The 14196-nt window shown below is 46.0% G+C and overlaps 1 protein-coding gene across 1 annotated transcript in view; it reads left to right on the forward strand.

Moving 5' to 3' along the window:
* Nucleotides 1-263: 263 nt before the first annotated feature.
* LOC144156296 (casein kinase I-like) overlaps nucleotides 264-14196 on the forward strand; it is a 40835-nt gene continuing 26902 nt past the window's right edge. Inside the window, exons 1-3 of the mRNA XM_077688248.1 lie at nucleotides 264-550; nucleotides 784-890; nucleotides 9876-10002. Of these exons, the coding sequence (XP_077544374.1) occupies nucleotides 419-550; nucleotides 784-890; nucleotides 9876-10002 (366 nt within the window). The 5' untranslated portion in view covers nucleotides 264-418. The remainder of the gene's footprint in view (nucleotides 551-783; nucleotides 891-9875; nucleotides 10003-14196) is intronic.

Here is a 14196-nt window from a genome sequence, read left to right on the forward strand (position 1 = left end):
ACAAAAGGAAGCGTCAGTTTCAGCCGTTTCTTGCGTCGTCTGCTGCTCGCTGCAACAATAAATTCCCTAAATGTCCCCAACTTTTGTCCCCAACTGACAGTGGTTTTAGGAGCCAATCAAAAAACGTGGAATATTTTCCTCTTTTTAGCCGCATGCTTCCGCCTGGGCGGGCTGAAAACGTGATGTCGTCACGTCGTCTCGCAGCTCGCGGCCAATAGTAGCGTGAGCCAACCTGCTCTGCTTTTTTTGTGGCTGTGTTCGTAGCAGCCTCCGGCCTCTACGCCTCCGTCGCTTCCGTCTTTACCCTGACGTCACGTCGTAAAGATGATGGCGAGCTGTGCGTAGCACTGGGGTTTTGGGAGTCGAACGGTTCTATGCTCGATCAAGTTTTCCCGTAGATCCAGTGATCGTCAAGTACATGGCAATGGCTAGCGCGGCTGGTTCATCGAGGGCCGAGTTCATCGTCGGTGGAAAGTTCAAATTGGTTCGCAAAGTCGGAAGTGGTTCATTCGGGGACATCTACCTTGGAATCAACATGGTGAATGGCGAGGTTGGTGCACAATTAGGGTTAAGTCTGTTTATTATTTCTGTTCAGGTCTGTTCTCGTGCTTCATTTGTTTCCATGAATTTGCCCGCTGTGCACCAGTGCTGCTTTGTTCTTAAGTGTAGTCAGCGTCAGTGAACTTTCTCAGTGGGCGGCCTCACGATGCTGTGTCGATGTTGCGTCGCTCACCGCGGTCGCTGTGTTTATGCATCATACTTACTGCAATACGCAAATTCCAGGAGGTAGCGGTGAAAATGGAGTCCACTAAGGCGAGGCATCCGCAGCTTTTGTACGAAAGTAAACTGTACAAGATCCTGCAAGGCCACGAAGGGATTCCCCACACAAGGTACCTTTTACTTTGTTCTTGTGTTTCGCATACGAGCGCTCTGCAACTGGTACAGTGGCAATTATTGCCGAGATAAGTGTAGCCTATCGCTTAGTGGCTTGCTTGGCAAAACCTTGCTTATGTAAGCAGCGTTTTCGAAGTGTGAAAGCATTGTTTTCCATTCTTAAATTATTGAGGTCACAACATGCGACGTTGTGCCAAATATCCTTGTGCGGCTTGAACACCGTTACCAGACTGCTGGATACTGAGACAACTCATGTAACTCGACGGGCGCTGTTCCACGGTCGTGTTCCCTCTGAGTGGTCAGCTGAGCCAGCTGTGTGGCTGAGCGAGCCCTACCGGTGGCGCGCAGTATATGCGGTGTTAAGTCAGAGACATACGAGGTGCAAATAGCCGCGCTTACAGAGCATCTCAACTACGCATCAACACATATGCATATTTCTAGTTTCCACGCACAATACGTCACTGGAACGCATAACCAGAATCTGTCGTCCAAGCTCGAACTGTTTCGGAAATTGAGCACTGCGTTGATGCAGTCCCAAGTACAAATCTATCCCAACCTTGTTAATAGTTTGAATGCGTGTTTACACACATGTGGGTATATATATATTTCGTATGTGTGTAGAGTTTCATTATATTTGTATTTCCGGCTTGTATTTTATTGCATTGTTTGAGCAATTTTTGTGCGGAGTTTGTGCACGAATTATACGTGCACGATTGTGCAAGTGTTCATGCTTATGTGTTAATACAAGGATTTTCTGTTCGCACCCCGTATCGGTATCACCGACCAACAGTGTGAGTAAGTAAAAAAATTTAAAAAAGCCGTTCCACCCAATGTGAAAGCTGTAGGAAGTGTAGAGCAGTGATTTGCCACAAGGGCTGTGGCGCCGTTCTCCGCTCTGTGCTACCACCACTCACACTCTTCCCCTCTCTGCCTGTCTACTTTCTTGATGAATTGAGCAGAGATTTGTTCAGTGCAATTTCCTGCCTTCGCAGTGCTCGCACGCCTTCTCCTGGGACAGCTTGCATCCTTTTCTTTACCTTTTATTTCTTCTTCTGCCTGGAAAAGCACGAGCGGGACTTCTGTCCTTTTTGTGCTTTTCCTCTGTCAGCGCCATTTTGAACGTTTCAATTTTTGTTTTCCGCAACCACTTTTTTTCGCTTACTATCATAAAAACCAACCCAATGAGCATACCTAACTAAATGGATGCGGGGACTGCCAGTTAATTTTATATATTTTGCCTCAAATGTGCAGCCTTAGTCAAAATTTTGTGGGCCACGGCGACCGTGGCCGGAGCAGGCGCGCGGCCACGCAGCGGCGCTCCCGCTGCCGCTATCGGCTGGTAGCGCGGCTAAAGAGAGCGAGGGGAACTTTGCTCTTGCTTTCGTTGTTGGGGCTAGCAGGACAAAAGCAGTGCAAGGCACTTCGCTTCAGCACAAGCACTTCGCGCCGGACACAATGCAGGCAAGAGCAAAGTTCTCCTCGCTCTCCTTAGCCGCGCTACAAGCCGATAGCGGCAGCCGGAGCGCCTGCTCCGGCCACGGTCGCCGTGGCCCACAAAATTTTGACAAAGACTGTACCTGCAGTTTTCTTTGCGCTAAATAATGGGGACATGTATATTGCAAGCGGTTCAAAGAGTTTTGAACGGTTCTGCATATATAAACCTCTTAACTTTTGGTCAGAAGGCTGAATCGAGGATCAAGCGGGCATCTTTTCTTAGCCTGTTTGGGTGCGTGACGCTGTGGGACTCTGTTTGGGTGCGTGATGCTGTGTGGCTGTGGTGGCGAGATGGCGTCAGCGCGGACAAGCTGGGCGGAACGACAAAAATCATGGCTAACCTTCGATGACGATGCGGGAGTGGTGGGCGTCAAGTCTGAGTGGCGCCTGTCATGGCGGCTATCATATACTGCAAATACGTCAATCGCATCTCTTTGTGAATACATTAGTTCACCATGATATACCATGGATGTCTCATCTGTGCTGCCACCACCTAACAGTTCATTTTGTTACGCGCAGTTTGTTGCAAAATAGACGTTTTAAGTAAGCAGATGAACACTTTAAATGTGCAGACTGCAGCAGGAGTCTCCTCACGGACACAATTTGCAAGGGCAAGATAAGAGCGGAAGAATTCATTACAAACATTTACTCAGATGCTGAACAGACAGCAGGACAACTATAGGGACAAAAGTCAGTGTTCAACACATGGTTGCACACCAAATTCACAGGCTGAATGCTCCAATAGAATACTTTTAGTATCTTCATCCCTTACTTGGGCGCTGCGTTATCAGCACGGGAAGAAATTGGATACGCTCCAGTTGCTTTACATTTACTGCATAACCCAAATTCGCTGGAACTAGAGCCACTAAATAAGCTACGCTTCAAAGTAACGTCACTAGGGCGCGACGGCGGCCATTTTGGTGCCAGTCGTCATGCGCCCAGTTGCAGCCGACCTTGACGGGCGGCATTTGTCCGGGCGCCGCTTGGCAACCATGACAGCTGTGTTCATTTTTCGAGATTCGCACCGGTGCGACACAGCAGGATCAGGCCGAGTTGCGCTGTAGCCACTAGTTATGCTACGTTTATCTAGTGGCTGTTGGTTTCGCTAGGCTACAAGAGTTTCACTGCTTGTGTTATCCGACTACCATGATTTACAGTTAGTTAGTTATCGCATGGTAAAAATGAATGGTCGAGCAAGCGATTACATTCCACGTACGTTTTATGAGCGGCATTTTGTTTTGTGTTCAACTTTGTAGCTGTTTTGCATAACAAGTCTGTCTTTTACTGGCCATTTCAACTAAGGCGTGATAGCAAGCATGTACTTGCAGCGACCGTTCACAGTACGACAGTTGATTGGCAACGATACCGATGGAAATGTGTATCTTTGTGCATACTTGTCAAACGTAGAGTCACTATGTTTCTATTATATCGTAGCTTATTCAGTGTCTGAAATCTATATATAGTGCTTGGTTTGCCCTCTAAATGCGCGCCTTCGCGGTGAGCGTCTTGCTAGAGCCACTAGATAAGCTTATTTAAAGGCTTTAGGTTTCGCCATGACCACAAGACGTGAAACACGCCGCTGTAGGCGATTTCCGCCAATATTTCAACCCGCGCCTTCTAACCAGTCTTGGGCAGTAACTAGTTACTAGTAACGTGTTACCGGTAACTAGTTACTTTTTTCAGTAACTTGTAACTGTAACTAGTTACTTTTAAGTTAGAGGAACTTGTAACCGTAACACTGTTACTTTTTTGTAGAGTAACTGTAACGAGAAATATCGTTACAGTTACTTTATTTCTATAAAAAAATTATCCCACAGCAACACTCATTAAAGACCAATGTGCAGTTTGCGCGTTTCACTTTTTCGGCCCTTCTTCCGCAGAACCTTCGTCTACTTCATCTATGCCAGCTCACTCCCTTCTCATGGGTGAAAAACATCTGGACTAGAAATGTTTAGGCGTGCACGTGTGCGTGGTGTCCCACGCGGTCTACTAAGGGCTCGAGGTTTCTAAGTCTAAGCTGCAGTATTTTCCTCAGCAGCGCGACTTCGCTCTCACCCAGGCCATAAATAACGCCGCGACACGCGCCTAAGCGCACGGGGATGCATGTTGATGCGCCACAACCTATAGTCCGACGCGTGGCTGCACCATTTTCGCCACATCTGGAGTGCAGTAAAAGTGTTTGACACAAAGGCAAACAGGAAAACAAACCCACAAACGCCAAACAACGCACTGAAACATTTTCACTTTTGCGGAAGCCTGGAAAACTCCGGTCAGGGCGTCGCTTTCTCATTAGCGACGTGCAGTTCCGTTTGCAGGGTCATAAAACACCGCCGGGAGTCTCTCGGTGGCCTCGCGTTCGTCCAGCCCTGTGCACGCTGTTCTCAGAGTGTTCGATTCACAAGTCGCAGTTGCTTGCGACCATTGTTCGCTTTAGAGACCCCTGGCCGTATTTGGGACCACGCGTTTGGCACCCCTGGTCCAGAGGCTTCATCGAGCTGTACCAAGTGCTCGAACGAGGTCAAGGAAGTAATAAATTTCATGCCCCTCCACACATACGACGACCCCAACGATGGTGGCCCCCGAGAGAGAGAGAAAATGACCTTTATTGAGTAGTCCGGCGTGCAGGGGCGGATCAGCCGTGCTCTCACACCAGCCAGCATCTTGGCTGGCAGACGTCTGACCACACTATCACTGCACGAAGAAATGTTCTTGGAAAGCCTCGCGACTTCGTTTCGAGGGCTGTAGGCGAAACGAAAACAGTGGCTACATCTGCTTTTGAATGTTGGGTGCAAGGAATACTTGGGTGAGCTTCGTTCGGCCTACGCCTCAAAGCAAACGAAGGGAGGGGTTCCTGGGATCGGCGATGGGATTGCTGTGGAAGGCTGGGATTGTGAGAGCAGTTTTTTCCGGTCGAGATGGCAATATCCGCCTTTGTGAGGATGGGGGGGGGGAGGGGGGAAGGAAGGGGGGGGGGGAAACAGTAAAGTGTTCATTTCAGTTTCTATTCCCTTTGGAAATATCTTGTCTCCTTCCGGGGATGGGGGGGGTTGGGGCGGGAGAACGACTCCGAGGGCCCACGGACAAACGTCGCTTCGGCAAAGGCTCAAATTGGTCTCCGTCTCCGACCACAAGTACGAAGTAAAAAGTTAACGAAGTGCTTTTTTTTAGTATCTTTCAAAAACACCTCGACAACCGATGTACTCCCACGCCCGTTTCCCCTTTCCTCCAGGGGCCTTCCGTCGATCCGCCACTTCCGCCCCCTTTTTCCCATTCTCTCTCACTACGCGGGGTGGTCAAGCGACGGCATTGTAGGCGAAAATAAATTAAGTTGACATTGAAAGATTGTTTCGGCTGTGTTGTCCTCCAACTCGATATAGTATAAATTCGGCCTTTCTGATTCCAACTTTGAAAAACAACTAATCCTATGCTACAGTGATGTTTGCAAATAAATTTCTTGCAGTTAGAGTGCAGCAACAAAAAAATAAAGTTCCTTATGATGCATACAAAAACTTCCGTAATAAAAAATGAGGCGTACACAACAATTGTTGGTTTGGGCACGAGTGTGCATCATTTTAGGATCCGCTCGTGGAGGCTTTACTAGGTGTTATTTTTACTGCCTGCATGCCTTCGTACGTTTCTATTAAATAAGCCAAATCTTTTTAGCTATTTCTTAGTTTTATACAGTAACGGAAAAGTAACGACGTTACTTTTTTGGAGTAACTGTAACTGTAACTAGTTACTTTTGGAAAATTTGTAACTGTAACTGTAACAGAGTTACTTTTTTGGGTTAGATAACTGTAACTGTAACACTGTTACTTTTTTTCGGTAACGTGCCCATGACTGCTTCTAACTTTGTTTTAGTCACCATACTGTCCATACTGACACAAGTCAACACCACTCCGCCAATAGTGAAAGCAAATCAGATTTTGCAAGTAGTCATCACTTATTCAGAAACAACTACTTGATTAACATGGCCATCTTCAGCAGAAAAATAAATGGGCCCGCATTTTTTATTGCCATCCGAATGAAATGCCTCATTTCTGCAGCCTTTCCAACAAAAGGACACACAAACAACTAATCAACACAAGAAACATGCATGAATGAAATTTTTATTTAAAAGTATGCAAAATGATGCATTAATCACAACTCACAATGACAATGAAATGTTTATAACAGTGGTATGCTGGGCAGCATAAACCAGGGTCCTGAGTAACACCTAAGGTTATGTAGCAAACAGGTTTAGTTGTACGACTGGTATTATTTTTGAAATCTAATCGCAGACAAACTTACTTTGGTTTTACAAGCTGCTAGCTTTTGGTTACACTTGACAACAACACTTGCAGTTTATTGAAAAAGAGTGTGCTGGAAACTGTGATTAAAATGCATTGTAGAGCCCCTAAATGTGGTTTTATTAGTTTGTTGCTAACGCGAAATACTAGAGTTGTGTAGAAATTGATTATTTAAACCCCCCCTCCTTTTCAGTCAGTTCAAGCAGCCAGTTTGTTACAATTCGATTTGGGCTTTAAAAATTAAGAGCAGGGTCCCCTACCCCAACTCCAGGAAGTAGCAGCAACGCGGTAACACGGTGGCACCAAAATGTCAGCGCCCTTGACTGTCACGGGGCAAACAAATGTCACGTGATGCGGGTCGACCAATGGCCGCTGCCGGCGGCAAAAAAACAATGAAAGAAAAGAGTGCCGATACTCTGGAAACTTCATCTAGTGGCTCTAGCTGGAACAAGCAAGATTACAAGGCGAAGCTCTGCTAGCCATTTAAGAAATAGTGATTTCTAAAACTTCGACTGGGAAACTGAACTGGGGCATCTATTGCGGATGAACACAGACTTAATGGATTTCCGCTGGACCTTGTGGCACTGGGTGAAAGGATCTATGTGCTATCATATATCAGTCGCGCTCTGCAGACGGCCGTTACATTCCCCACGACGACGTGTTGCCTCGGGAGCGTTCATTTAGCATGCTTCGGGGTGTGAAAACGTGGCTTTGTTCGATGATGTACGACAAGTCTCTCTGGAGTCAGTATGCTTTTGCCGCATCGTGAAAAAAAAAAAAGGGCTTAAGAGCGTTCCTAGAGATAGCCACTTTGCGATGGGCGTGCTTGTAGATGCATGTTGCTTTTACGGATCAATGACTCGAATGGGTTCGCACAAGCAGTAACGAATTTTTCGCTATCTTGCCCCACAACATCATTTAACTTACAGATTTGTTTCAAAAACCTGTTCCTACGACAGCTCTGTTTAAAAATATGTTGCCGTTATGTAACGGGGTAGTTTCCTGTTGGGATGTATGGGCGTTAATAAACATTTCGAAACTTGCAATCCTTAGCAAAAACCTTTTTTCGTTCTTCTACATGATATCCCTTGGATGCTATGGAATTTCGCTTATACTATTTTAACGCCCCCTCAAGACGAAATCCTGCCGACGCCCATGGCTGGTGCCGACGTGGTCCACTTCCTTGGGATATTTATCAATAAATAGGCTTAAATAAATTACCATAAATACCATAAATATTTACATAATTAATAGTGGTTCAACTTTTGATAATATTGGTAGTACTTAGATGATTTTGCATCACATCACTGTTGTATTCATGATTGGGTGAGCTTCTGCAAATTAAATGGTGTTTTTTTCGCCCTGTGCTGGAAGCGACCGAAAACATACCGCCCCACAGAAGCTTTGAAAAATAGTGTGCCAAAGTATAATACATCAACTATTGCTTTACGGCAACAACAAAAACTGCAGTGAAAAAAGAAAATCGGTTTTGTCGTGACTTGAACATAGAGCTTCTGTGTACAAGTTAGGTGTGGTACCTTGGCACCATGGAACCAACTGGTTGCCGTAACAAATGGCCAATAAGATGTGCATTTGTGCGTGCGGCTTTTTTCTAGCAGGGTTTCATGATGTCCGGTATAGGAGGGTTGCACTGCCGCCGCACGCCATCGTCGTGGCTCGCGTGCCATTTGCGCGGACGTTCCCATCGGCACACACGTTGATTGCACGGTGGTTGGGGTGCTGGCCTCGGTGGCCTTGGAGGCAATCGGAAATGGTGTATTGCATGTTTTCAACTTTGACAGCAATAAGAAAAAGTAAGTCTGTGGGCGGAAATGTGGAAAAACTACGTTCTGTTGCATACCAAAAGCAGTCTGCAGCCAAATGTGAGAAGATACAAAAGAAAAGATCACAGACGGGTGCGCCGGAACAACTTCAAGAACTTCAATCATTCAGTAAACAACTACCAGGTGTGCAGCTGTTTTAGTAATCAAAATCCAAGCTCAAAACCAAACATCAAAACCAAACACGCTTTCATAAAACGTAGGTGTTATGAAAGCGTGTAGCCAAGGGCCAAACAGCTGCACAGTGAGTTAGCATGCGTTGCATTAAGTAGTGCGCGCTGTCTGATTTAAACTTGACACACCTGTTCGCTTTTCATTTGGTGCTTGCATTACATGTACGTTGTTCTAAATGTTTACTTCGAGTCACTTTGATCACTAGCGCTTGCAAGCGATTGTCCACCAATCTCGTGAAGCAACCTTTTTCCAAGTTATGCAGTCGGCTACGGGCGAAGCTATTCGCTGCAGTAAAACACTTGCTGCCACTCTATTATGGGTCAGCTAGGCGTTACGCTAGAGCTAGTCAGTTTACACCTGGCTGCACTCGTGAAACCGCCCAAACGGCGAACATCTTTCATACAAAGGCTGCATGATGACAGCGTAGACAACTTATCTTGCCGGCAACTAGGCCCCTGACGCACGGCTCTTGCACCCATTCATTTGTCACGTGATTGTGCGATTTCATACCTTCCAGCATAACAAAGCTAGTATCATTGATGAGGTAGTAACTTGATAAAGGCAAACTTAACCCGTGTCAACAAGTTCGCGTAGCACACCTCATCACCAGCACCGTAGTCGTCAGGGTTGTCAATGCTGGTGCATAGTGATATTTTCTTCAAGTACGGATGCTTTTCTGTTCCGCTCATGTCACGTGTGTAGGCAGTTAATCACATAATGTCTGTAAAACTGCGTAAAAAGGCAATTACATCGAATTCGTTGCTTCGTAACGGCAGAATCTCCTGGTGCGAAACAGCCGGGATGGCTGGCGAGCCTGCTGAGCGTTCCGTGAGGACGACCTTACAAACGCCGGCTGCTATGACCTTACAAATGACGGCCTTACAAATATCAACGTCATTTGGTAGCACTCCTACCGTATGACATCGAGTACAACCTTCCTTAGCATTACTCGTAACACACTGCCTTGCTTACATTCTGTTCGATGTTTATGAGTAACTGTTACTGACGGTTTATTTGAAATTGTTTGTAGAATTGCCTTTGGGCCAGCATAGCTAGGCAAATAAGGTATTAGTGTTTTTTCCATCATTTTTCAAAGTGTTGGATGTTATTCATTCTGGCCAGCACATCTGAAGGGATGCTGCTCTTGTGTGTGGGAAGTGCTTATTATGGGCAAACTTTTCAGATGGTTTGGTACTGAACGAGATTACAACGTCCTTGTGATGGACCTCCTTGGCCCTAGCCTGGAAGACTTGTTCAACTTCTGCTCCAGGCGCTTCACCATGAAGACAGTGTTAATGCTGTTCGATCAGGCGAGTAGCTTGCATTGTGGTGTTCACATGAAAAAAGCAGCAAAGGTAGCGTAGCTATTCACTAAGCTTTGAAACTTGGTAGGTGTCAAGTACCACTGGCCTTTTATAGGATAAATCCCAGCTCCTGTACATGCTGTATTCTCTGGCTGTGAAATGAAGCTTTCGTGTCTGGGCTGCCTACTTGGCAGGTTGATATTTGTTTCCAAAATTTAACGGTAGCATTTCGGCTGGCCTACCCGCAAATTTTCCCGCCATTTTTCGCGGGCTGCCATGGTTGCCAGACCAGGAATGTTCTCCCTGCCAAAAAAGCGACGGCAGGTGGTCGCCAGTTTATGTACCACCTTTGCCTAATGTACAAGGTTTTTTTTTCTTTTTCTTTTCTCTCTTAATTCGCTTCCTCCTTTCCCCATCCATCCCTCCCTCTCCCTTTCTTTCGTTCGTCCCGTCGCAGCCGATCCGCCCGACTCGCCGCGAGGAACGCACGGGCGTTTGAGGCCTGCGCATGTGCGCGGCATTCGCTGTGTTTATTGTGTATCGAGCTCGGGCTCGGGCCCCGGTTAGTTGGTTGGGGTTTTTTTTTTTTTCCGCTTTGTCTTTAGGGGAGTTACTCCAAAGGTATTGGGTCCCGTAACGGCCGCAGATCTGTCAGTCCGCTCTGGTTACAAAGCACTGTGCGCTCGCGCCGCGGCTCGGGCTTGGGCCCAGGTTGTCTTTTTTTTTTTTTTTTTTTCTCCGCTTCGTCCCCGGTGGAGTTGCGCGCTAGAAATGGCCATAAATTCCTATTTTTAATGCCTATTTCAATATCGGCGCCTATGTAAACACTATTTTGTCTCAAGTTTCTTTTTACGATGCGGTTTGAGATCTTGATGTTGATTAGCACTAAAGATTTCGGACCTCATATTTCTTGCACCTTGCAGCTTAAAAAATGTTGCTTTTCGCCGAAAATAGACAATACTTAGCTATTAAAATGCCTCTTCTTTTGCTGCAAGGTTTAGAAGACTGGTGGCGAACACGCTTTGTTCATTTTGCCGTAGTGTTGTAGGAGCGTGAACTCGTCCTAAGGGCAGCAGGTCGTTCTGAACAAGTTGAAAACTGCAAATGAATTTAACGAGACAATTCTTCAAACTTCCTGCCCTGTCATTCCCAGCGTTCCCCAATGAAGTGCACTTGGGCAGTTACTTCCCCATTTATATTAATCATGTAACAACTCCTATCGACCAGGATCTAAATACTTGCCCACTTGCAGACGACTGATCACTTTTTGAAATGATGCACAGTTCAAATGGTAATGCCTAGCATTAAATTGTTGGCTGACCAGGTCGCGCCTTTATTACGCTTCCATGGCCTGGAACCTGCATATAAAAAAACAAGACATATTAACATATTCGAGCTAATTTGAAGGCAAGCTGTTCCGCTTATCTATAATATCTATTGAAGACTCAGATCACGCCCCCCCCCCTCCCCCCCCACTCTAGATACACATACAGAACAAGAAAAAAATAAATGAAAGCTGCAGGTTTCGATTTGTTACCGATAGTAAAACCCCGTGAATTCGGCCCCCGTTAATTTGGCATTTCGGTTAACTAGGACTCGGCGTCCTGTCCCGTCCAAGGAGGAGGAGAAAGGAAGGACGGAAAGGCCAATTCTGCATTGTTCTATGGTTGAAAACTCATTAATTTTGGACAGATTCGGCCGCAATTTGGTTAATGTGGACTTTCGCCAAGTTCACGTGGGGAACAGGAGTGCATTTCGCCGCGGCCACGTTACAGCTAATTCAGATTCACAGCAGAAATCAAAGGCGCACCTAAAAACTTCGAGACGGCAATGGGGTTTGAATGAGCCTGTGTACATCTCGAGGAGGGGGGGGGGGGGGGGGCACGCGCGCGCGTGCACACACACACACACACGCAGCATAAGTTCCCAACCAGTGAAAGGCAGAATGCCCATCCCTGTGGCAATCAAAATAGCCGACAACCACGGTAGAGGGTACTAACCACGGCAACCACGCATGTGTCTGTGTCGTGTTGGCAAATGGCAATTAGTAAAAAATTAACAGTTTGGTGATGTTGAAAGCATCTCAGTTATTATGACCATACTCACAATAATTCGGACACTCGGTTTCATCGGACATTCTCTGCGGTTCATGAAATCCGAATTAACGGGATTTTACTGCACTTGGAGGCGCAAACTGCTCATGAACCCACCGACTTATCTTACCCCTTTCATCGCGACCTGTAAGGCAAACCACCATTTTAAGATTGGACAAACACTCACAAATATTATTTTTCGCAAGAACAATATTTTGCTGGAATAGTCTCCTGGCCGCCCCACTTACTTTTTATGATCCTTAAGAAGAAATCGATCAGCTTTTTCAAAGGAAGTAATTTTACTCCATGTAGTGTTTTTTGGGTGTTTGCGTTTGTTTAGAGACTAAACGTTGTGCAAACGTCGTGCAAACGTTGTCCATTAGCACAGGCCTACTGGACGTATGTACCATTCGTCGAAAGACAATTCGTGATAGGGCATTTCATAATAGGGCAATTCGTCGCAGGACAATTGGTCACGTAGGGCAGTTTGTCGTACGGCTATTCGCCGAAAACAAAAGGCTCTTTATTAACTCAGGGGTGAGACAGCTGCGCATGTTGCGCAGATTTGATACAAATTTGTTTGCCTGTGCCAGGCTGCTCCAAAAGCTTGAAAATTGCAAAAATTGTGCCAAACTGCTCCGAAACAGTTTGAGGGCCAAGGATTTTAACGCTCCCGTCAGTTTCAGTGGGGGAAAATGCTTACTGATGGCATTATTTTCCAGCACCCCCAATGTGACGGTGTTAAAGGTTCAGTTGATTAATCATTCAATAAAAAAACGGCATAAAATTGTCCCCGAGATAGTTTTTTCGAAAGTCACAATGTCGGGTTGCAAATGTTATATTCTGCGCGTTTTTACAGTTTTCCTATCAAAAACCATTGCAAAGTCCTGTAGAAAAAAATAATTATGTGTACTGAGGCTAGCGCAAGTACTTGTGCAAGTTGATGAAATAAACGGCAATTTTTGGAGCACCGTATCTCCAGAACGACATCAGTGGGCGCTGCCATCTTGGTTTGGTGAAGATGTGAAAACGTGGCCGCCGGGCGAAGCATTTGCTTGTGGTTCAGGCAGAGGGCTCTTTGCCGATTCTACCTTGGTTTTAGTTAATGGGGATAGCTGGGTTTACATTTAGTCCTTTGATCTGTTGCGGGTACGTTGCGGGACTCGAAAGACGGGAGTTCATCAAAAACAACATGGCGCCCGCGAATTCGCCGTGTTTTGGCTTTGAGTGCGAAGCCAGCGCATGCTTGAAGTGAAATTTCGGACTCATTGCGGTGTTATAAAATGCTGAATTATTGCTGTCTTTCACAGCGAGCGCGCAAGCGGCGGAAATGGGACGATCGACGCTGCAGAAGCAGTGGCGCAGGCTACATCGCCGCAAAATGTTCAAGCAGTGTTCGATAGCGGGACGAGCTATTATTTCACGCTAGTAATAATGGTTCATTTATCTGAAGTGTAATTTAATGCCAAGAGGGTAGCGGCTAAACATACCAGGGTTACTCAAATTACGATCGTAGTGAATGTGCACCTTGGGGATTGAAATGGGATGGCTGGTGGGGTGCGACGACTGTCACCTCACTTTTCGCAACTTTTGTCGTGGCTCTACACTTGTGCGTAAAGCCGGGTCTGGAATAACAAAAACAAGAATTTTGCCATTCACATGATAATAAAAATGCCTTACGATTGCTTAGTTTTTCAATTACATATTTTCAAGGGGCTCCACTATCTATTCATAGAACCTAGGAATTTAAAAATGGTTTGTAAAAAGGTAGTGCAGTTCGTACCTTGTGATACTCTGGTAGAAAAAAAAACTTTATTGAGAGGCTGTTTCAGTGTTATGTATGTTCAAAACCGATTAAAAAGTGCACTTTTCCCCCGCGAGTTCCCAAAACTTTGATTTTTTAGGCTCCTAAAGTGACATACCGTATTTTCCGGTGTATAAGTCGCGGTTTTTTTTCTGAAATTTTCGTTGGTGCGTCTTATCCACCGGTGCGACTTATGTATGGAATAAATCCGGTTCGCGGCGGCCATGCCTGGCCAGCGCACGTTGAGACACAGCTCTATGGTCTAAATGAATACGAAGCCCACCGCTACGGCGTTTCTCATAG

Source organism: Haemaphysalis longicornis, unplaced genomic scaffold (assembly GCF_048455015.1).
Source record: "Haemaphysalis longicornis isolate Haplotype H1 unplaced genomic scaffold, Haemaphysalis longicornis Haplotype H1 scaffold_1, whole genome shotgun sequence".
Classification (NCBI taxonomy): Eukaryota; Metazoa; Arthropoda; class Arachnida; order Ixodida; family Ixodidae; genus Haemaphysalis; species Haemaphysalis longicornis.